The following is a 23,704-nucleotide window of genomic DNA, read 5'->3' as shown; positions in this document are numbered from 1 at the left end:
AACACGGAAGGAAATTAAATGGTTTATTCTTTCCCTCCATCACAATGGAGGATGAATATGTATGAGTCAATGAGAGCTGCGGTGTTGGTCCAAGAATCGGAGATAATTTAATGTATGAAAATATTTATGTAAATGACCACAACAGTGAGTTTATTGCGAGCCAGTGTTCTGCTGTTGTCGCTCATGAAAAACTCAAGGACAGAGGAGGTGAGGACAATTTGAGAGTGGTTTAAATGCAAGCAGGAGAAAAGACGAGCACCGTATCACCATACTGTGGGTGTTCAGTTGGGAGGCACAATGAAGGACCATGGTGAAGAGGACAGTCATATACATCATTCGGCAGAGAAATTACTTTTCTATGCAAGACCTTATACATAATGCTGTCCCTCTCAGTGCTCTCAGTAAGTCATGAGCATAATCCTATCTTTGACTGCTAAATGACCCCAGCTTTTCCATTCAGTCTTTCAGTAGCACGTGGCCGATTATTTGTTTACCATCGCATATCCCAAGGACACATTTGTCTGTGTGACATAGCATTGCTGCATTTCAGCTCGAAAACGTCGGCCTGCGGGCTATTCTCACCACATTATATGTGTTCAGTCCCGGTGCATCAAAACCAGGGGACAAACCGCGCTTGTCAAACGTGTAGAAGTTAAATAATTGGCCGTCTTGGGCTTCCAGGCTCACCGAGGCTGAGCCGACTTGTAAAACACAAGGGTACTCCTTTTCGAAAACCACTCTGAACACCCTGTCGACCAGGTAGTTGAGCTTTATTGTCCTGAACTTCTCAGGGATCAGCTCTTCGATCTGAGGCCCAAACTGTTGCATGATCAGAACGCCGTCCGTCCCGACTTTGATCTCGTAGAAGGTGATGTTGCTGTAGGTGAAAAAGCCAACATAAGGTTCTGGGTTTGGTGGAGGAAAGAGGATCTTCTTGGCCTCCCTGAAGGCTTTCTCTATGGCTGGGATGATGAAGTTGTAAGCCTTGGTGACCAAATCCTGGTTCTGAGACCGGCTGCCAGCCATTAGCACCACTAGGCCAAGCTTCAGTCTAGGCACCAGGGAGAAGGTGGCAGAGTATCCGTCCAGGTCGCCATCTTTACGCACCACCTCGTAGCCCAGCTGCTCATTCACCTCCCACGGCGTCCCAGTGCGGTTTGCAAAGTAGTCCTTATCGCACCTGAAGAGCGGGGTCAGCATGATCTTTAACGAGTCCGGCTCCAGCAGCTTGCGGTGATAAGCCCCGAGTAGCACCATGGCGAGCTTGGCCAAGTCTGCGGCCGTGGAGAACATCTGACCAGAAGGCCGGTACCAGCCCAAATCGTAGAGCGGGGCCGGTTTTCCATTGGAGTACACTCCCACAGCCATCTGGCCCTGGAGCCCCGGGGTGATGTCGAAGCCGGTGTCCTCCATCCCCAACCGGTCCAGGATGTTGTCTGTGATCCACCTCTGGTAGTCGGTGGAGGCCACTCGCTCGGCCAGCACATGAGCCAGCAGCGAGAAGGCAAGGTTGCTGTAGTGACATCTGGAAGGAAGCAAAAAGAAGTAAAGAGATGGTGAGTGTCTCAAAGAGTCTGGCTGTTCACGTAGAAAATAAGTAAAATAAATCAATTTTCCATTGTTGAAACTCATTACCCCTCTTGAAGAAATGCTATGCTTACTAGCTTTCATGTTGAGCGTTAAATGAGAAAGTTAATGACAATCTCCTATAGAGGGTGACGGGGATGATGCATTTTTGTTTTTTGCTTTTATTCAGGAAGATAAGCTTCACAATTGGACACCAGTTTTATGATGGTTGAAGCAGAAATACCATTGCAAGAAGTCAAACGCTAACGTTAGCCTATAAACTAACCACAACTTGGTCGCATGACTTTAATGTCCTGGCTGTAGGACTCATTCCTTTGGCACTCTATTTGCAGGTTGAATGTGAAGCTACAGCGAGGCAGGCACTTAGCTTAGCATATAGACTGACTAGCCAGCTATACTAGCAAGCTGGCTCTATCCACAGGCAAATAACTGCCTAACAGTACCTGTAAAGGTAAGTAACATGTTATCTGTTGTCTTTTTAGTATTTACAATAAAACCTCCTGATCCTGTCATCGCTCTGAGGTTTAAGCTAACTCTGTTACAACACATCAAATAATAACATTCATATTATTGTGTATGGTCCTTAAGAGATAACGTGATAAAATTAGTAAACAGAGGGTTCAGGGAGTCACTGCCTGCAGCTTTTTTAGCCAGAAGGCTTAAATGTTAAATATAAGAGCTGAAGTTTCGAAAGTCAACTCCCCTGCAGCTTTACTGAAGAGCTTTGAGTTCTGAGATTATTAACAATTCATTTTTCTTTACTTAAAGTTCATATATTTTGCCAATCGGTGTAATACATGTATTAAGCTTTGTGCCAATTAGACCTGACATTTGTTTTGATTGTCTTCCAGTTCAGGAAACACTAAGATATGAAAAATGTTTAATTAAAGACCTTCAAACTGTGCTCCTAAATGTATTAAATCTCATCCGGCAAACAGGTAATACAGAATAAAGACAGTCACGCATTTTCATACAATTTACTATTACAGATTGCACAATAAAAATGTACATATTGAAACAGTGAAACCGGCACGGCATTACTCACTTGGTGCCTGGATCTGCGACGAGGACGTCGTCTTGTAGCAGATTTATTGCAGATTGTGTTTTTCCTTTCCACAGCAGGTTTGTGGCCCTGAGTCTCCTGGGTAGACCTGGGATCAGCCAGCAGCGAAACAGAGTCAAATAAAAAAAACAAATACGTAAATTGAAAACAGCAGGTATAAAAGATGGAATGCATTTGTTTGTACAAGAGAGTTTCTTTTCCACTTTGTACTGTAGGTACGCAGCAACACGATTATTATGTTCAGTCCTGACACTCGACGAGACAGATGGCTTCCCTCAGGCGTTCATCTATTATATTAATTCTTCACAGAGTGAGTGAAGTGTTGAAAGGCTTCTTCAGATCCGTTGGCGTCTTTGATGAGGCCAACAGCAACTTTTGCCGTGTCAATATAAGGATGTAACTGCTGAAAGTTTCCAGTGTGATGTTTAATTTCTACAGGGCGTGCAACATTTCATTATTTAAACTGGCAACAGAGATCTTTTTTTTTTGCTATAACTTATAATTCTGAAGTCAATACTGACTGCACAGTAACACCATCCCCATACAGATGGGTTCCCTGTAAACCTCGCCTTCACACTGCTGTTCATTCTGCCACTGGGCTGGATTCTTCTATCGATTTCTGCTTCCTTGTCAAAAAAGGCCACCGAGCGAATCTATCCAGTTGTGTTTGACTCTTACAGCTTTATTTATGCTTTTTATTACAAACAGGGCGAAGTGTAGCGTAATAATATGGGCAGCAGATTTTGATACTCTATAATAACTTTATTTAAAGGTGCAAGTGTCAAAAAAATAATAATAACGTGAAGTTCATAATAACAGTTTCAACGTTATTTGAAGTCTTCACATGAGATATTTGCAGAAGTTAGCATGCTAACCAGCTAGCCCCGGCTCATCCCAGGCCATAGCTCCTGTGCTAGCGGTGTATACACCAATGCTGTCTTTCCACTGCCGGCCTGGCTCTACTCGGCTTGACTCGACGCGGCAGGGACTTGCGTTTCCACCACAAGTGGGCTTCCTGCTTGACGGTGACACGCTTGTTCCGATCCCCGCAGTACTATCGAAGAATCACCGCTAACAGAGTTGCTCCACTAATTCAGTTACACACATTTCGTGTCCTATAACTTATTCACAATAAAAGCCCTGTGTTATTTAGTACATTCACAGCTTTTATTATGATGAAGCGTTACAGGAAATGTTGCGTTTTCACCAGCGGCCACTAAACACTTCAGAAACAGCTGAAAGCGAACACGACGAAAAAAATGAAGAGATTCAGTGAAAAGCAACACAAGTACTGAGAGCTGAATGCACTGACTTTGTCTCAGGTTTCCTGCACAGACATGAGTTAAGTATCAATTTGCATAACACACGTGCTTGAGGGAGAGATGGGTGCTTGTTACAGGTTGGCTGCAGTCGTGAGACCCGTAGCCCGCTTTGAGGCATGGCGGCTGTGGCTTGGCCCTACCCCAGAGCAGGTCCATAAAACTGGTGATGGAAAAGCAAATTGGCGTGGCTCGGTCCGACTCGGTGCAGCCAAAATGCCACAACACTCAACTGGCACTCTGAGCTCCCAGTCCAGACTGCTAGCTGCACAGCTTAATGAGCTAAGCATTAATTAAACAGGTGGCCCGTTCTTACATCTTGCACCTTTAAGATTTCAGGCGTATTTTGACAGACAGCAAAATCATCTTATATCACACCAGCACACACTCCATGTTTACTGTCAGAATATGGTATTGAAATACTCTATTATCTTAAAATTCCAGTGGCAGCACAGTTCGACAGACCAAACAGAGCCTATCAAATAATGCTCCGCCTGCAAAACCATCTTATATTACACCATTGCAGTGTGTAATTTCGATTACGGAAAACAAACATATAAAATATACCAGACACCTCTTCTTTTTCTTCCCCTTTTGTGTTTTTATTGAACAAATCAGCTCTTGTGGCTCAGGACGTGTCCGTATGCAGCACCAGAATTATAAAACAACAAAACAGTGTTTCACTTTTAGCTTCCAGCTGATAGAGATAATGCATTTCTTCACAGGAAACTACCTGCATACGATGTAGGGCAGATGTAAGACCTGAGGGTCGGACTGTCACCCGCATCACATCGCAGCAGTTGGCTCGCGGGAACTGAGTGAAAACTTTCATTTGCTCTGTGTAATGTTCTGTACCTGAGAGCTGGCTGGCCATCCTGCGCAGGGTGACTGAGGACGAGCGAATCTGAACCTCCCCGCTGTCCAGAAATATCAGGCCATCTGTCACATATTTCAGCTCCGAGTCTCGCGACTTCCCCAGAGGGTTTTTGATGGTGAAGTTCTCGACATATTTCTCCAGAGGGTCGTCTAGGGAGCCGATCTTCCCGTCCTCCCACAGTCGATACAGCATCAGCGTCGGGAAGATTTTTGATAGGCTGGCGATCCTAAAAGACAGATAACAGAGAGATAAAGTCATGAATGTTTCTCCTGTCTGCTTTGTTTTTTTGCTTTTAACTTTCTATCAGTCCCCAGTTAAGACGTCTCTTGCCTTCTGCCTGGCCGGCTCTTAAAAGACTCGGTTCTGGCACCAACTCTTTTCAGAGTGACTCTTTTAAAGTATCAGCCAGGCAGAAGGCAAGAGTAGTCTTCTGCCTGGCTGATTTTCTGTCATTTTGTGAGTTTATTTTGTTTATTTAGTACGCCAAAAGGTAGAAGAGCTTGTAAGACTCACTTCTTGCAGTACAAAGTGGTGTCAGTGTAACGTGACGGTTCGTTGGTGGCGACTGGACTTCTCTTTAAGACAAGAGACAGCAGGATGGAGACGGATATCTCATTGAGTGGTGTTTTAATATTCCTCCATAAGCAGCTTCCCAACAACAGCAACACACGTCCTCTCTCACGAACACATGACCCAAACCAGCCGGCAGGACCCGCGTTCACATCACATCAAATTCTGCCCATATCTTTCAAACTGCTCCTTTAAAATAAGCCTAAGTAAGATGAAATGACAACTTGAATGGAGAGGACAAACTTAAAGATCTCAAACAGAGACAAAAAGATGAGAAATACTTTGCTTGAACTTAATTTGCAAATGTACACCGAGGTCCGTAGCCTGCTACTCAACTGAGCCCCAAATCTGCTCCTACCTGCGAGTATGCCACAAAATACTACGATCCAAATCATTCATCATCCCCATTCAGTGCAATGGATGTTAGAAAAGGTGGTTTAAGTGAAAGGAATTCAAACCAGCCAAATCTATTTCAATAACAGGGTTGTAACCCAAAATCTTTTCAGTTAACATGACATACTTTTGAATTGTGCAATCTAAACAGTCTGTAGTGCATCGGCCTTCACGGAACAAAATTGCCAGCTACAGCAGCAATTGTGAGGAGATGACTTGAATGGAGCATTAACCGGCCAGCAGCGGCTGTGAATGAGTCAGAGCACTTACAGCACTTGTGAAAGAACTCAATAAATCTTTATACACCTGTCTTAAATGCCGCGTCTTCAAAGGGTCGAACGTGCTTGAGGCACTTGTGCGTCTAATCGTCTTGTTTGGCTGCAGGTTGTTCATTAAACATCGTGTGTGTACGTATGCGTTTTGTCTGGTTTCACATTCTCCTGTTTGTTTTGACATATCGATCGATTTCACGGGGACATGTGGATAATTTGAGTTTGATTTTATGTGCTTTTTCGTGGGTCTCAATGGTGTAATTACTGATCAGAAGATCCATCTTTTACAGGCACATGACGCACGCATGTTGTTACGTATGTCTTCTGTGGCTCTGGAGGAGAATCAATATTATGTAACCTTTTTTTTTGGCTTGAAATAACAGCTTCAAAGTCATCTTGATGGTACAGTGTCTTGTAATAAGGTGAATGGTGTCTCTGTCTCAGCCACTCCGCCCCCCGTCACTTGTTTCTGCACTATGTGGCTTCAGTGAGAGGGTCGGATCACAGCGTTACATACATGTTGACTTCAACATACACGTAACATTGTTATGACGTAATCAGTTTTGTTCTTGGTTAGCACCAACATTACATCTGACAAATTGCTACAGACCTGGGATTTGAATTTACAACACTCAGAAGCTGTGCAGTTTTCTACATAATGACTCTTTAATTTCTATTTTATCAAAACTTACCATGCATTACTTAAACTGCCAATTAAAACTGTTTTTACGTAGCTGTCCTTATCCCCCCTGAAGACCTGCTGGGAGCAGCTACTTCTGGATGAATCATCAGACATCCAGAGACATCATGCTGCAGCATCAATTAAAATATCAAAGTCAGGAGCTACTGCACAGATGGATAAATAATGTTACGGCCAGAGATTATGTGCCAATTACAACAAATTAGGGTGATGTAATAACACGCCTCCTGTAATGAAATGTTTCAGACTGCAGCAAATCAATCAGAAAAATGTTTATTTCTCCCTCTGTATCTTAATTCACATCACACTGTGTCTATATGAGCTTATTTGTTGGGCATTTTATTGGCCTGATTCTATCAAACTTTACTTAATTGATTTATCTTGATTTTCCCGTTTAAAACACTTCATAACTACGTGTTGACGTGATTTAAAAAGTTACAAAAAGGTTGTAAAAAGGTTACAAAGCAACGCGTTAGAGTACTCAGATTACTTGTTGGTTGTAAAAAGAAACATAAAGCATTCGTTACATTTTAAAGGGGGTTATCTTGTAATGTAATAAGTAAGGAGGGCTTTGACTCGTGACCTCACTGTATGGAAAAGCTTGGCTGCAGCATGGGACAAGATGCAATATAGAAACATACAGTTAACTACGCATTGAAGATGTCAGTGTCAGTAAAACATGAGAAAATACCCACAGCGTTCTTGCAGGTTACAACTTTAACAAAGTGATGAAGGTTCATCACCCGGGGCTTTGTGCTGGAGTCGTCAGTGCAGCGCTCACCTGTATATTGTGTACTCGTTGGGGGCTCCTGACTGAGGGTCGCTGCTGTTCCTTTTTCCAAAGTTGCCGGTCCACAAAACAGTGTCGTTTAAGATCACAATGGCCGACAGAGAGGGAAGGCTGATGGGGTTGACGTTCTGCCGAAGCAAAACGTCGACCTGGAAGAGAAAGAGCCGGAGGTGAGGAGTTCATTCTGGTTAGCGTAACTAAGATGTAAACGTTAAAGGGACATTATGCAAATTGAACTTAGACTCTATAAAGTGGAGTGAGTAAAGTAGAAGCTTTTTAAAGTAGTTTTCCAGAGCTGTATTTTCCACTTCCTCCCTTTGTCTGTTTCCCCGCCCTTTTCTGTGTACACCTGTGTCTCATTAGTTAATCACACCTGTGTATATAAAACAATGTTAACTAACAGCTAACACTTTTAGCTTTGCATTAACATTTGGGTTTAAAAAAGGATGTGAATAATGTTCCAGATACTTGGATTATGCCTGACGAGCTGTGTGGAGCCATTTTGTGATTTTCTGTCAAGTTTTAAAACAAGCCCAAAGCCATTTCAGTTGTTGAGGAGAATGCTGCAACACTGTTTTGCTGTGAAGCTCCAGAAATGTTTTGTGGATAACAAAACTTCATCAGACTTTCCGTCCTCACGGCGGTGAGGAGAGAATAACTGAATTATGATTTTTGGTCAAATTTATCCTTTAAGTTGGATTTCAAATACTTCTTTCTCCACTGCAGGACAGATAAGGCGAACTTTCAAGAATAAAAGACAACCTTTAAATGTGTTGGTGGCTGATAACAGCATGTACACAGTGGCACAGCCAAAATCAACACTGACGCTGTTTGATAACTGAAATGTATTTTTTTTTTTCACAACATTTTTATATTTTCTGCACGCTTTTACTTCGGCAAAGGTCCCTTATTAACAGCAGTATGAAACCATGGAGCAATTACTCTGATTTTCAATTACTATGATGTAATGAGCACGGTCTAAAAATCATTTGCCATCAGTAGAAATCAATGCCCTTTGCTTGCTCCCCGCGTACGGAGCCACAGCTTTTTTGCTCGGACAGACACCGACTTTTTCATCTACTATATCTTTAATCTCCTTCTGTCGACCGCAATAGCATTTTGTGTGAAGGATTACCCCGGTCAGCTTGTAAATTTACTCGTACTTGAGCAGGCATGATAGAAATGCAACCTCAGATTTAAATCTGAGCACGATGAGCGACTCCACTCACCTTCTCCAGGGCCTCTTTCAGACTGGGGATGGGATGCTCCAGGGGGAGAGGCTCGGGGAAACGGGGACACATCATCTCCAATTTGGCATTGCGACCATTCGCTTCATCTGGGAGGAGGACGGGAAATGAGAGAAAGAAAGAAAGAAAGAAAGAGAAGAGGAAGCACAGAGGGACACGCTATTGTAATTCCTACTCGGTATTTGACTGAATAATGTATCCGTGGCACAAAAGTCTATTTTATGCGGTGTAATTGGCTGGCTTGAGGATTCATTAGTTCCCTCTGCATTTTGATGAACCCCGTTGATCTTATACTATACAGTTCGACGGGATGTATGATATATAAGTCGCTGATCAAAAGAGATGTAGCCTGGTCCCACTGTGAACTCTGGATGAACGAGGATATTGCAGTGTGCTTCATTGTGTAGCTCCAGGCCTCCGTTTGCCTTTTCACTCTAAACGACCGCTATACATGAAAAATTAGATTTTTGGAATATAAAAAGACGCATCAGCGCACATTGGAAAATATGAATCAGAGCCTGCGGAGCTGAGCTTTTCCATTAATAATGTCACCTGTCGTTGCTTTAGTCATATTGAACCTTGGAGAGATCACAAACCCGGAGTGTGTTGTGGAGAATAAAGCATCTTGGCTGTGTGTTCATTTCACGCCGAGGTGCCCGATGAGGTGCTATAATTAAGTGTCAACACATTTAAACCACACTTAATGATGTAGGTACTGCCTGAGGGCAGTGAGAGGTAATTTGCAAAAAAAAGTTTTTCAATTAGTTTTCAATTTTGCAATTAAGTTAGAAATTAAATAACACATTTACGAATAAATATAAGCATTTATAAAGTAATTAGAACTGACAAAACAAGGGACTTAAATGCAGCCCTGTCGCCTGATTGACGTTTGACATTTGGTTGACATTTGTACCAAACGAGGCATCACTGTCACATCAGGAGGTGCAGCTTCGTCGCTGTTCTTTAAAGACACCTGCAGACATTTCCAGCTGGTTTTGTAGTTACCAAAACCGGCTATTCTTCACGAGAAGTCGGCTCATCTCCATCCCTAATCGTGGTCACCAAAACAGGTATTTTAAGCCAAACCATGATGTGTTTCTAACCCTAACCAAGTGGTTTTCTGTGTGTAAAATTAACCAGAGTATAAGCACGGTGTTGTGACAAGAGAAGGAAGAAAGTCAGGTTGCATCAAAAAGACACGTTCAGTTTTGACTTATCTGTGGTTTTGCAGAAATTTACTGAGCCAACATTTATTCTGGCGATTGGGTTTCTTTGACTCAACATCGGAACAGATCTTATCCTGCGTCAGTGACAGGGATTGCCTTAGATGATAACGATAAATCATTATGATTGAGCGGGATGTTTTTGTCACCACTCTTGTTGATATGACCGCTTCTCATCAGGAATATGTCTGGTAAAAAGTTGCATGTGGCTCTTTGTTCGTCTCTCTTTTTGTGCACTGGTTCGTTCACCTGAAGAGCCAATCAGACCGATTCTACAAGCTCAATCAAGCGAAAAGCAATGGAAAGGACCAGGTCCAGTCCAGACTAGAGCCACGGGCGCTCACCGACGGCACCAACACTGGCCAGCGGCGTTGCGTGATGATCAGAGCTATGAATAAATGATTGATTTTCCACTTGGAGTCATTTGAAGTTTGGGGAAGGCTCGTACAGCTGGAGGGATGACACACGTTAACACTGATTTCACCAGATTGAAGGAGCTACAATTAAAAACATTTCTGTCTTTTCTTTCTTCCCACATGTCAATCTTGAATTTTGCCTGTATTCTTCGTCAAGTTGCAGTTGTTTACTGTCGTCTGAGATCTTAAACTTGTTATGACGCTGCCAATTACATACACAATCCCAGCACAAACACGTCAGCAGCTACTGTGGGCCAATGTTTTATCTCATAATTACAAGATAAAGATCAAATAATTAAGAAATCATTTAATCTCTTAATTACGAGATCAGTATCTCTTAATTATGACAAAATAATCTGTTGATTGTCAAATTCCAGCAGGACCTGAGGCTGTGGGCTGCAGATAAGGAGCGCGGCTGCAAGTTAACAGCTCTGACTCAGTGCTAGATGCAATAAACAAGGAAGAGCCTGCAGTTACTGGACGTCGCAGATAATAAAAAATGATAAAGTGTGTGATAAACTGTGTCACTGTGCTTGATGTTAAATGAGTCCTTCATTGAGTGACTTACAGCAGAGTTATTTGTATCACAGACAGTCCTTAATTAAGTCTCAAGTAAGCCAGCAGCAGTTTAATCACATGTCTTTAAGGGCAGGCTGCCAGTCAAGTGAAAAAAAGCAAACAAACAAGTGCACATGAAATATTTCACTGCCGTCACCAATTTTTTAAAAAAGCTTTAAAGGTAAAGTTTTAAGGCAGTAAAACATGCAAAAACTCACACTATTGCAAAGCTACTGTACTGTGACATATGTTGTTTTGTGCAATGTTGTTCAATCTTGTTGTTTGCGTGTTTGTTTGTTTTCTTCATTTTATTGGCACGTGCATGCACATACAGACAGTTGTGGTCTGAAAACTGTCAAATGCAGCAACACTGAGCCCAAGAAAACTTTTAATTATTATTATAATTAGTATTATTAAAGTTTTTTATATCTGAGTTAACAAGTCATCTTAAATTTCTGCCATAATTGCAAAGTTCAAGCGCTTTTATCTGACTAAACCTTATTTTACATTTTAATTATATACATTTTCATCAAATTATCCATTATAGAAATAGTTTTTAATGGTTTTTACTTGCAAATTGTGGGACTTCCTTTTCTTTGCCAGTATTACTCATTGTAATTGCCTCTTCCCTTTTCCTTTGTTTTGTTTTGATTCAGTGTCATTGCAAACGAGGGTCACCTCTAACTGATCTCTCAAGCATAAATGCATTTTGATTGATTGATTGATTGATTGTGAGACTCCTCAATTCATCCTCCACACTCGAGACTATAAAAAGTTTGTTTTTGCAACCCTGGTGTTGTAAAATGATAAATAAATGAACCTTAAACCTTGATTGATTGATAAAACAGTACCTCAAAGGCTCATTGTATACACTCAACATTAATAAATTTAGACTGGCTGACACAGAGGTTGCTCAGCTTCAAGACATTTTTCACTCACCAGCAACAGCAGTTCAAAAACAACTTTTAAAACTCCTCATGTCATCAGTTAGTGTTTGTAGTCTCACCTGGCAGAAGTTTTGGCAGCTGATATTGCCAGAAGAAGCATCCTGTCATCACCAGAGATAAAACGAGGAAGAACACCAAACCCAGCTGGGTCCATTTCACCTTCATCTTGCTGGTTTTTGTGAGTCCTTCGAATTTAACAGTCGCAGCAGGAGCAGCCACAGCAGGAGATGGCTTGAATACAAACACACAACAACACACAGGAGGTTAGCAAAGGAGTTTGCAGAATTGTTGTACACTTGGAAAAGTTTCTCTTTTTCACAGGGTCCTGACCAGATACTCTCCTCCGTGTCATCTGTTTTGTTGCAAGAGGCAGAGATCCCTCTCAGCTTGGTCTAAGACGAGTGACCCTTGTTGCACTTAACAGTACTCACCACCTGATGCTTCACAGGCCCGAGCAGGATGGACTGGATTACCAGGGACACAGAAATCTTCTTCTCACTCAGTCAACATCCTTAACATTTACTCAGAGTTTCTTCTCCTATGTAAGTGATTCCTGTTCCTCAAAGGCAGTAAATGGTGCTCCATGGAGGGTTTCCTGAGCGGGAGAAAGGCACAGACATGGACTCCCATCTCTGATTTCTCACTGACTGTGCTGTAATCCTGGCCCATCGGCACTCCCGTCCCTCACAATTCAATTTCCTCTCCTGCAGCCACAGGCTGTTGACATCATAATCCCCAGATTTACTCCACCGAAGCAGCCGGGGAAGTCTTAATCCCTAATCCCCGCGAATCAATTCACTTCAGTCCAGCTTCGCCTTGTGGAGCCCACCGCCGAGCCGCTCGAGCTGACAAAGATGGCACCAACACAAGATGAGATGGGGTGATAGGGTGCGCCTTTTAGCCAGAGCGTGAGCCGAAAAGTACAATCAACTTGGGTGCAGCGAATTTGGATCAAGCGGGCGAGGGAGTGACAGATGATTTGGGGTGTTGAGCTGAACTGAGCTAACGACCGAGGCTAAGATGTCCAACTTTGTCTTCACTCTAACCGCTGACAGCTTTGCTGGATTTCAAAATTTAGAAACACAATCAGCACAATAACAGTTATTTGGCTCCCTGACAGACATTACAGAAGACTTGTTTGTTCACCCAGACTGAAGTGAAAATCTTGTATCTTTCTTGCTACAGTGAAGGGAAGAGTTGATGGTACATGACTCTTGGCAATGTGTGTGTAGTCTTTGGAGCTTTTACTGCGAGTCAGCTGAAAACATTCTTCGATTAAGATAAAAATATATGAACCAATACAAGTGGTGAGAGTAAAAAAAACTACCTGTCAACATGTAAGAAAAACTGCATCGGTATCAAAAGTTCCTGCTCTCATGACTTTGCAATTCAAGACTAATGCCAGTGGTTTCTAAGCCTGCTTGCTTATCCTTATCTAATCGCGGGTGGTACCGTTCTATGATATGATGACATATAGACATGGATGAGAGAGATTTGCTGTTTCTGTTAATACCAAGTTTTTATCCCCTTTCCAGGCACGCCTTTAATAAAACATGTGAGATATATATATAAAAAAATAGTCTGTTATGTCGTGCATGAGTTGGAACAGACATAAAAACATTTCCACAGGTCGTCACTCTGTCACCTTGTGAGGCACCTGGATTCACGAGACCGTATGAGGTCATGACATCACGCATAAAAATCCTCCCGTGTTCTGTGTCAACCATCTGTCGCGTTCAGGTTAATCACTCTGATGAACGCTTACATCAATCATGCGCATGTCATCATCACCGTATAAATCCGGGCACACTCTGTACTGTATATGGACATAGGCATTAAAACCACCTGCTTGTTCGCCTTGAGCAGCCAAAACAGCTCTGACCTGTCAAAGTGTGGTCATACAATCGGACCTCTGGTTGAAGCCTCGGGCTCTTTATTGTGTTCCTCAAGCCGTTCCTGAGCAGTTTTTGTGGTGTGTCAGGGCACATTGTCCTGCTGGGGGGGGGGGGGCTGATATACATCAGTGATTCGCAAAGTGTGTCTGTTAGGCCGTGAAGGTCCTGCAGGTGGGCCAGGAGATGTTATTTGCTATATCCATTATCTTTAACCGCTCATCCTTTGCAGGGTTGCAGGAGCTCTGGAGCTGATCCCAGCTGACAGTGGGCGAGCGAAGGGTACAACCTTGACAGTCGTCAGTTCATCACAGGGCTGACATATAGGGACAAACAACCATTAACACTCACATTCACACCGAGTGACCAATCAACCTCACATTCATGTCTTTGGGCCGTGGGAGGAAGCTGGAGTACCTGGAGAGAAGCCACGCAATCACAAAGCACGAACATGCAATCTCTGCACAGAACCCAGGACCGTCTCGCTGCCCGATAATTACAGTTTAAATTAGGTTTTAGATTACAATAAAATAGACAGGATTAAATATTTACATTTACATGTGTTTTCCCTCTTTTTTCAGTGCAGGTTAAGGTTGGTAGGTGGCACTGCAGGAAACACAGTAGACCTTTATCACAGCAGCCATTTAACAGCAGGTCAAACAGAGTCAGGGTGCTGCTGTTGTGCATGTTGGCTCACTAGAAAGTCTCGGCTACACTAAATGGAACATAACCGTCATTAATTGTCATTAATTAAACATGTGTTTACCTTCTATTTCATGTCAATATGGCTGCCAGGAAAAAGGTCTATTCTAATAGTAGAGTATTGTATTGTTCTGTATGTGAAATAAAAAACAAAGAGTAGGGAGACACCTCATCTTAGTCTTGTGTGTTGATCAGAGTTGTGATTACAACTCTGGTTTGGTTTCGCTGACTTCAAATCGGGCCGTGGCACTCTGAGGTTTGGGAATGGCTGATGTATGTATTTATAGCACGTCTATATAAATAAAACATACTGTGATAGTCTTGGCAATTAATAGAATTTCTATCCATCATCGGGAACATCCAGTGCCTATTGCTCCTCGCTTAATCACAAGATATTAATGGTTTCTCCGGAGCTCAGTAATGTATTTGGATGATTATAGGTATGATGATGCGATGTGGGAAAATGAAGTGTGAAAGCTGCGGCTGATCCTGGTTGCGTAACCGGCGAGAGCTGGAGAGCACAACAGCTGGGCCATTTCACCAGAGACACACACACACACACACACACACACACACTCCTGTAATCACCAGAGCATCAACCATTACACCAGCTCAGTGTTTTTTTTTTTTTAGTGTGATACACATTTTTTGTGTGTTTGTCAGTTCAGTTCCTGCATGTGTTTGAGTGTCTGAGTGTTTCATGTCTGCATGTGTGCAGACGTGGGTGAGGTGGCTGCTCTTACCTGCGCTTGCACCCCGTCCACCGAGGCCTCTCTGAGGACTTTGCTCCCGGCCTTGCCCATGGTTGCTCTGCACATGAAAAAAAAACCAAAACAAGATGTTACAGTTCCTGCACAAATGACTCTTTGCTTTACTTCATTTCTGTGAGATGGAAGGTTTGCATAATGAAAATGTTTTTTCTCCGACTTTACTGCCTGAACAGAACATTCATACATTTATTGCGAAAGCAGCTTGGACTGCTGTGATATATAACAAGGGGACATAAGGGGCGGTTAAACTTTTCTGGTAACTTTTCTGTACAGCATAAGAACCTTAATGCAGCTTAGTTTTACGATAAAATAACTGTACAGTAATTTTAAATCAAATCAAATCAAATCAAATCAAATTTTATTTGTATAGCCCAAATTCACAAATCACAGTTTGCCTCAGAGGGCTTTACAATCTGTACAGAGACGACATCTTCTGTCCTTCGACCCTCGATTCGAGTGAGGAAAAACTTGCCCCCCAAAAAAAGCCCTTTTAACAGGGAAAAAAAAATGCGGAAGAAACCTCATTTTAATACAATGAATACAAAGATTTTCATTTACTGTATCTATCATTTACACCGCTGGACAATATGTCAAACCAGACACACTTTAAAAGTGATGCTATGCGAGCGGATTGAAAATCTTAGTGACACATTTCCTTTACTGTCTCTTCAACCACAGTAGCACCACTGCTGTTGTGTTAGCAGTAAAATACAACTTCAGTAAGTCTCTGTAAAATAAACGAAACATCATAAACAATACCCAGAATGCAATGCATATTACAATGGTGAACTGCTATTGCTATTGGGTTAACCAAATACATAGAAGCACCTGCTAGAAAAACTAGCTTAAAGCCTGTTTAGTTTATATTGTGAGCAGGGCAAACCGTCGGTACTGCAAGAGGAGATGACAAGATTAATGGGTTCCTCGGCCTTTAATGAATCATCACTCAGTGTTTCTGTCCGCCTCCATTCACTCTGAGTCTTGTCTGGTAAGCACTAGTCAAAGCGCCTCCAAACAAAAGACCACAGCGTCATAGTGACTTTAAAACATTCGGCTACTTTGAAAAAACAAAAAGTGTTCCCTCGCTGCCTCAAAAATGTCAGCACATTGAACCGGTGCTGAACGGTTTGCTGCTCGGACAGCGTGGTCAGCGGTTGCAATACAAATCACGTTGGGTTATGGTCACTGAATCTGAGACATCGGGTTCATTGAACATCTTTTAAGAGCAGATTGCTTTATTTGCTATAGAGTCAGGGCCGTATGCCTCGTGAATGTTACAGCTCTTTCTTTACAGAAGGAGCCATTTTTTTTTACCAGAGTTCACAAGAAGCTGCTCCTGCCGCCTTTTATAAACTCAAAGTGTATATAGGAAGTCAAATGGAAGACGGAGAAGCGTGCTGATATGCAAACCATGTCTCCTTTGATGGGTTTATTGAATGCCCAGCAGGACATTCATTCACTTAAAATGAATTTAAATTAGTTGACAGACATTTAATTTCCTCAGACTCAGACAGTCAAGGATATTCTGCCTTTGTTCAAAAAGCACAAAATGCCGATGAGTCACATACGCATGTTTACAAAAATACAAAAGAAAAGAATAAGAAAATAATGTGATTATTCCTTTTATTTCGGGGCAACCTCACTTCTGTGATGAGGACATTCTTGATGAATGAGCCATTGTTAAAAACAGTTGCGCAATGAAGGATGTTTTCCTCTCGAAATGATTTCTGTAATTGGTTTTCATACTATTCATGTTTCCAATGTGACTTCAAGGTCAGCTAGTCAAACTTGTGAGTGGCAGAGTGGATTATGCATGTTTACCTTTAATCCTACTGCAAAATAAAGAGGTTGTGTGTTGCCTGACATTTCTAGGCCTCCAAACCAATTAAAAATCCGTCAAAAATATACAGCAAGGAGCTAAAATCTGACCTGGCATTTTGCAATTTATTCATTGTGTCGGAGCTAATGAGCCAAAATTAGCTGCTGCTTACAGAGCAGCTTCACAAGTGCTGACCAGGCTGCATCATTTCAGCACTGACATGAACTTGCTGATGATCCTGTAGCTGAAAATGGGTTTTCAGATATGCATTTTTATGTTATACCCAAGTCTGTCATACATCAGATACACAGTCGAGAGCGTGGTTCTGGGACATTTAACAATTTAATGTGAAGTCCCCAGACTACGGCAGGTTATAAATTATACAAATGGTTTGTTGTCCCTGCTTCGTGGAAAACGACCAGTCGCCAGGATAAAATGTTGGCACTTAAGTTTTCTGCAAATGACTGATGCATTCACATGTGTTGGTTTCATGGGCTACACACCATGCTGACATTTCTACAAAAGGTGTCGCATCACGTTCACACAACATGTTTAGGACCTGACTGTCATATCGAGAGGTCGAAGGGACGGTGCCAAGGAGGCTGCCGAGCAAGTGACAGCAGTTTGAGATGAAGACTTGTAACATTATGTTTAGTGTGAAGTCAAGCTGTTTTTTAGGCAACCAAAACAGGTATTTTAAGCCAAAATCTGATGTTTTCTTGACCCCTAATCAAGTGGTTTTTGTGCCTCAACCTAACCGGATCATAAGCACGACATTGTTACAACATAAAATATAAAAATTAATCTGAAAATGTAAAGCTGCAACATAAAGAAATGATTACTTGATGGAAAATAAAAGGATAATTAATACAATTCATCTAAAGGGGGCGTGAATGTCTGAACCTAGTTTCAGCCAATCCATATGATGCTAATAATGCTAGTGCTGCGCTAATGTGGTAAAAAAGTAAACAAGTTGCCTAAACAGTGTTTGTTGGAACCTGAAAGATCATGCTAACTAAACTGCACTTTAATCTACTGATACTTTTTTCTTTGATGCACATTAACAGGCAACGCACGTCATAAAAGAAAATCACCTTGACGTTGGACTTCTCTCGTCATACAGATGAAATAACACCGTGCAGGTGTAGAGCACACATACAGGTACCTAGATTTATACTTGCAAAGACTATCCATAAAAAAAAATGAAATAAAATAGATGAAAATAGAAAAACAATGTCCAAGATTCCTAACCAGGATATTATTTTGCTAGATTTTTAAATTGCTTCTCCAAATAGAGAGCTGGAGTCGTGCCCCTTCCGGTTTCCCTCGTGGGACCTTACTTCGGAAAGAAAGAAAAAAGTGTGGCAGTGAATGAAGGGAGATAAATCATTTTTTAATCCCATCTGAATTGTGCCTCGACTCACACATATCATGTTTGTCAATTTAAAAGATATTTCTTCAAGTCAATAGAGTCTCAGCTTGTCATAAACTAATGAAATATAACACTGTGAGAATACGTAATTATAAAGACTACACAGCCAACAGTCACCAAAACCTGTAACTTAGACACTGCAGAGCTGCTCCTGTACACAAGCAGCACACATAACCGACCACCTCTCCTTTCACATGACTGCAGTCGTCAATACGAGCAGATTTATTGTGATTTTCATCTTTTTTAGTATCTTTTCTGGGCGACCATGTTGGTGATCAACACACCCTAAAAATGAATAGTCTGCCAACCTCAAGACTATTTCTAACTCGCCTGTAAATCACTGTAAATGAGGGCAACCTCAACGGTTCCTCGAGTTTTAATGGGGTTTTGAAATTGTCGGCTTAATGTTGCAATAATGAAAGTCGATATTTGCTTTGCTCTGCTCTCTGTGCTCTCTCTGTGTCGTCTGCTGCGGTGACCCAAATTCTGCCAAAGATTATAACAGTTTCATTACATCAATCAATCTAAAACCACAATGTGCAACTGCTTTCTCACTTTCATACGCTCAAAAGTGAGCTGGCAATTTTATGTCCAGTGAGAACATGTGATTTAAAAGTATTTTACAGTATAATTTACAGTAGAAGTTCTTATCTGAAGGTTCAAAGAGTTTGAAGAACGTTGTGCACAGTGCATTATATCATTCACTCTATTTACGCAGTTAGAAATCCCAGCTGACTCGTGTGTTCATTAGCCTCGGCGCTGCTAATCATAAATCAGTACAGTTTGTTATCGTGTAATCACATGTAGACATAATGAGACTGTAATAAAGCACGAGTCAAATGATAAGAAGTGATCTAATGAGGCTGTCACCCCGAATAACTCCCATTCAGTCGAAAAATCCAAATGAAAAGTAACTTCATCTTTACAAGAAGTCTCGTTAGCAATAAAACTGTGATTCTCTGATTAACATGAGAAAAGTAGAGAAAAATGTATTTCTCAATTTTTCAGTACGATCTAAATTTAAACACCAATTACTATAATTTCCTGCAATTAGTTACTCTACTTCGGTGCATTCATGACAATACAACAAACGGCAGTCGTAATTATTTAGATTTTGCAACCGGTTCATCTTTTAAAGATGCAAACAGACCTCCTGTTTGTAAATGAGGTGATGCGTCACACATGCATGTGTGAGTGTCTGGGATCAAAGCTGTGGAAAAACATGTTACATAAGCCGCAATGAATCAAGCGCCTCTTTTCTAGGCCATGAATCGTCCCACATTGATCAATTCCTCGCACACTTACCTCAACTTCCTTATCTGTTCACTGCTTCTCCCTCCTCTTTATCGGAACGACAAAAATATTCCGCTTTTGTTCTGTCTGGGTTTGGGAGCTCGGAGCAGCTCGGACCTTGACAGATGTTAGCATCATGGTTATGGCTAAATCCTGCTTGTATCAAACCCAGCATTCTGGATTAACCATCACAGCCAATGGCCACATCTGCCATGGCACAAATAAAAAAAAAATGGGTGCTCCGTGCAGTGTGTGTGTGTGTTTTGTGTGTGTGTTTGTGCTTTTTCGTGCTTGTGTGGTTCCCTCAACTAAACAAAAAAAAAAGCCAAATGGTGCTACTTGCTGAGCTGGAAATAGTTTGTACTGACAGGGAAAAGATTAGGCTACACAGTCCATTAATGAGGTTAGGGGTTGTTTTTGTGGAGTACATCCTCTCATAGAAACAGGATATAATAAAAAAACGTGTAAACCTCAGATAACTCTTCTGACTCATATTGATTGCTTTTTGCAGACTGCTCACTGGAATAGTCCATCAGCCCCTCTGCTGGAGCTGTATATTGTTCTGGTTCTTCTTCAGCGTGCTCCTTCGCCTCACAATTTTGGATGCAGGAACACACACAAAAAAAAACACAAAAAAAACTGGCAGAAGCCGAATCTAAACTAGACCTCTCTCCCCCGACTCCGGCTCTGTTTTGGATTTATAGAAGACGTCTGACCCATTTACGAGCAACGTTCTCATTTTGTGTTAAATAGGAATGTGGAAAACATCTTCTTGTGGGTCAGATGTATTTTGAACTGATGAACGCTCAGATAAGCGCTCGGGCAGCCTCGTTGTCCGTGACAACAGTTAAGCAAGAGAAATGGATGCCGAACATGCTGCGGCTGCTGAGCGGTTAGTCCTTTTGATGCCTAAAAGCATGAAGGAGCACTACACTTTGGATTTGCAAAGGTAATGCTCTTGTACACTTGCAGAAGAGCAGAAAAAAGAGAGGGAATAAATATGTAAGCAGCTCACTTCTTTAGTGCGCGTGGCTTATTGGAAGCAGCTGTCCTCACTGGCGCTTTGATTATGCACAAGATCACTGGTGATACGAGAGAGTCTGCTGTATTAAATGTTCACTAATAACATGAGTGTTGCACAATCCCCTTGTCACAGTAATACCTGATGTGTAGGATAGATATGTTGTTACACAGGCATTGATAATGTCACAAGACAAAGGACTCCAGACTTTATATTTCAGTGACATTAAAAATGGCTGTACTTCTGCCTCATTCGTCCCCAGGCCCCCTACAATTCAATGACGCTCAGCAGTCATTGCCATTCTTCACCCTCAGACTCTCCGACCTGTCTCAGAGAGAGGTGACCTCTGGTTTTAGGCTATATTAATTCACTTTCGCCTTGGGTTGGGCTGATAGATGAAGCCATCGTCCAATGCCAATCGGCTAATTAGCTGTTGACTTCCGAGCCCTCTACCTTCGTAAAAAATCGTGATTTAAAAGGTGGCCCCGCCAGAGAGCACAAAAGTAGGAGTGTGTCCTCTAAAAGTTGGTGTTAGGCAGGAGTTTGTGACGCGGGAGAGGAAATGAAAAAAGTTACCAGTGTACAGAAAAGGAATTGAGGGCAGCGGTGTTTCTTTTCTGCAGGCCAACGTTGGTGTGTTTCTCTCATTCGTGTTTTCTTAGCTTAGCGTCCTCATTATAGCTAGCCAGCTAATTTAGTTTCAAGCTTCTGAGGCTGAACACAGCTGTGGCTCAGAGACGAAGACCCTTTTAAACCTGGGATGTTTGTCAAACATCCCTTAAAGCATGCACTTTTCTGTGGCTGCTTTAACATACTGGTAACAATCACTCCCTCAATTTCCACAATAAGCCGGCTAGATAACATCTCACACAGGTTACCCACAAGGTTCAGGCTGTGACAAAGGTTCAGAGCAACAAAATCACCCATTGAGGTATTTCCTCATCCAAATCTAACATTAAGAGCAAAATAGGCAAGGCAATGCAAGGCAAGTGTATTTGTATAGGACAATTCAGACACACGGCAGCTCAAAGTGCTTTACAGGGGCATAAAAAATACATTAAAAACAAGTAGGAAGACATCAAGAAACAAAACATTAAAACAAGTTAAGAAAGTAGGCTAAAATAGAAGAGGTTTAAAAGAGACAAGACTAGAAAATAAAAGTTCAAAGCCTTGAAATTGCTTCAGTGAAAGGCAGTGGCGAACAGAAAGTCTTCAGCCTTGATTAAAAAGAGGTGAGAGTTGGAGCGGAGCTGCAGTTTTCAGGGAGTTTGCTCCAGATATGTGGCGCATAATAACTGAACGCTGCTTCTCCATGTTTAGTTTTGACTCTAGGGACTGAAAGCAGACCTGAACCTGAAGACCTCAGAGGTCTGGATGGTTCATAACGTAGTAGCAGATCAGAAATGTATTTTTGGCCCGAAACCATTCAGTGCTTTATAAACCAACAGCACAGAAATCTGTTCTCTGACTGACAGGAAGCCACTGTAAAGATCTGAGAACTGGAGTGATGAGATCTACCTTTGTGGTTCTTGTTAGGACTCGGGCAGCAGTTATATAACAGGTTGAGCTGAACTACCAGATTTTACAACTGTGTTACAGGATTTTAACTTTTGGGGGGCCCATAAAACCCAGCGACCCTCATAGATGGTCATGAGTATTTCTGAAAATGGGGTTTTAAAACAAAAACTGTCCAGACAAGCGTTATTGAAGTTTCAGAAATAATCTCCGTCCATACAAACAAACCTCAAAACTCAAAAATCACATCACCATTCATGTACACTGGGAATGTGTGTGTCAGTGTAAACTGTTTTAAACTTTTTGCTTACTATTTATTTACTTCACTTTAATTTTTAGTTTCTTTTATATATGTTGGAAGTACCGAGTTGTACCAAGGCAACAGATATGATTTTTTCAATCCTCCCAGATAATGTCAACAACCCTTACAAATCTTTCGCTGTACTAAAATCCACCTTTTCTTTCCCACCAATTTCCCAAAGTGTATTTGAACAAAACATGGCGTCCACCTCTGATCTCCACTCCGTTTAATTAATTTTATATTCATTAAATGCATATATAGATATATACGATGTATGATTACATCCACTCGTCCCATCATTACTGTAAATAACAGCAGTAATCCTCAGACTTTAGCATTAACAGACTTAATGCTACAGGAAATGGAAAATCCAATCCTTTGTTTTCCATCAACAATCACAGACGACGATCATGTGCATTACTGTAATAGAACGCTTCATACTTTATTTGACCTGTGATTTACAAGACATGTTCCCTTAGAGTACACTAATTGAAGATTCACATTTCAATTGCATTCACAGAAATCCCTTACAAATCTCTGTTTAAAGATAGTGCCACTAATGTTGATAATAAAACTCTTTTGTAAACCGAAGCACTAGATACAAAATGCCACACACACATCAAACAACAAGAGCAGACATACAGCAATAAAAAAGTCCCTGTTGAAACATCTTAAAGCACATTGCTCATTTATTCTTTTGAGTTTTTTTCGGGAGGTGGGGGGGGATTATGCGTAATATAGTGGGGCATAACAGTGAGAGAGCGTGTCATGGTCCTGTCACGTCATTTCAGTTTCATTTTATGAGTGTTTTGTGTTCTTGTGTCCCTCCACACCTGCACTGCATCTCCCCCATTAGCCCTGTTTCCAGTGTTTTCCAGCCTATCAGCTCCTTCCCTCTCCCTATAGTGTTTTTCCACTCATTCCCCTCACCTGTGTTTCTCCGCCTCACTCCACCTGCACCTCATCACCTCGTTAGGTTAGTTTGTATTTAAGTCCT

General features: G+C 41.7%; 1 protein-coding gene across 1 annotated transcript; it reads right to left on the bottom strand.

Moving 5' to 3' along the window:
* Positions 1–150: 150 nt before the first annotated feature.
* On the bottom strand, positions 151–19,930 carry lactbl1b (lactamase, beta-like 1b). The gene is made up of 8 exons (XM_084347096.1): positions 19,883–19,930; positions 15,300–15,366; positions 12,022–12,193; positions 8,801–8,907; positions 7,563–7,720; positions 4,825–5,072; positions 2,633–2,738; positions 151–1,525 (listed from the first exon to the last, which is right to left on the bottom strand). Exons 2-8 carry the CDS (start codon positions 15,357–15,359, stop codon positions 547–549), a joined length of 1,830 nt encoding a protein of 609 aa, XP_084203222.1. The 5' UTR covers positions 15,360–15,366; positions 19,883–19,930; the 3' UTR covers positions 151–546.
* Between the last annotated feature and the right edge of the window lie 3,774 nt (positions 19,931–23,704).

The sequence above is a fragment of the Pagrus pagrus genome (assembly GCF_965226575.1).
Source record: "Pagrus pagrus genome assembly, chromosome: 3".
Classification (NCBI taxonomy): Eukaryota; Metazoa; Chordata; class Actinopteri; order Spariformes; family Sparidae; genus Pagrus; species Pagrus pagrus.
Note: the sequence above shows the minus strand (reverse complement) of the source record. Positions and strands in the feature narration are given on the sequence as shown.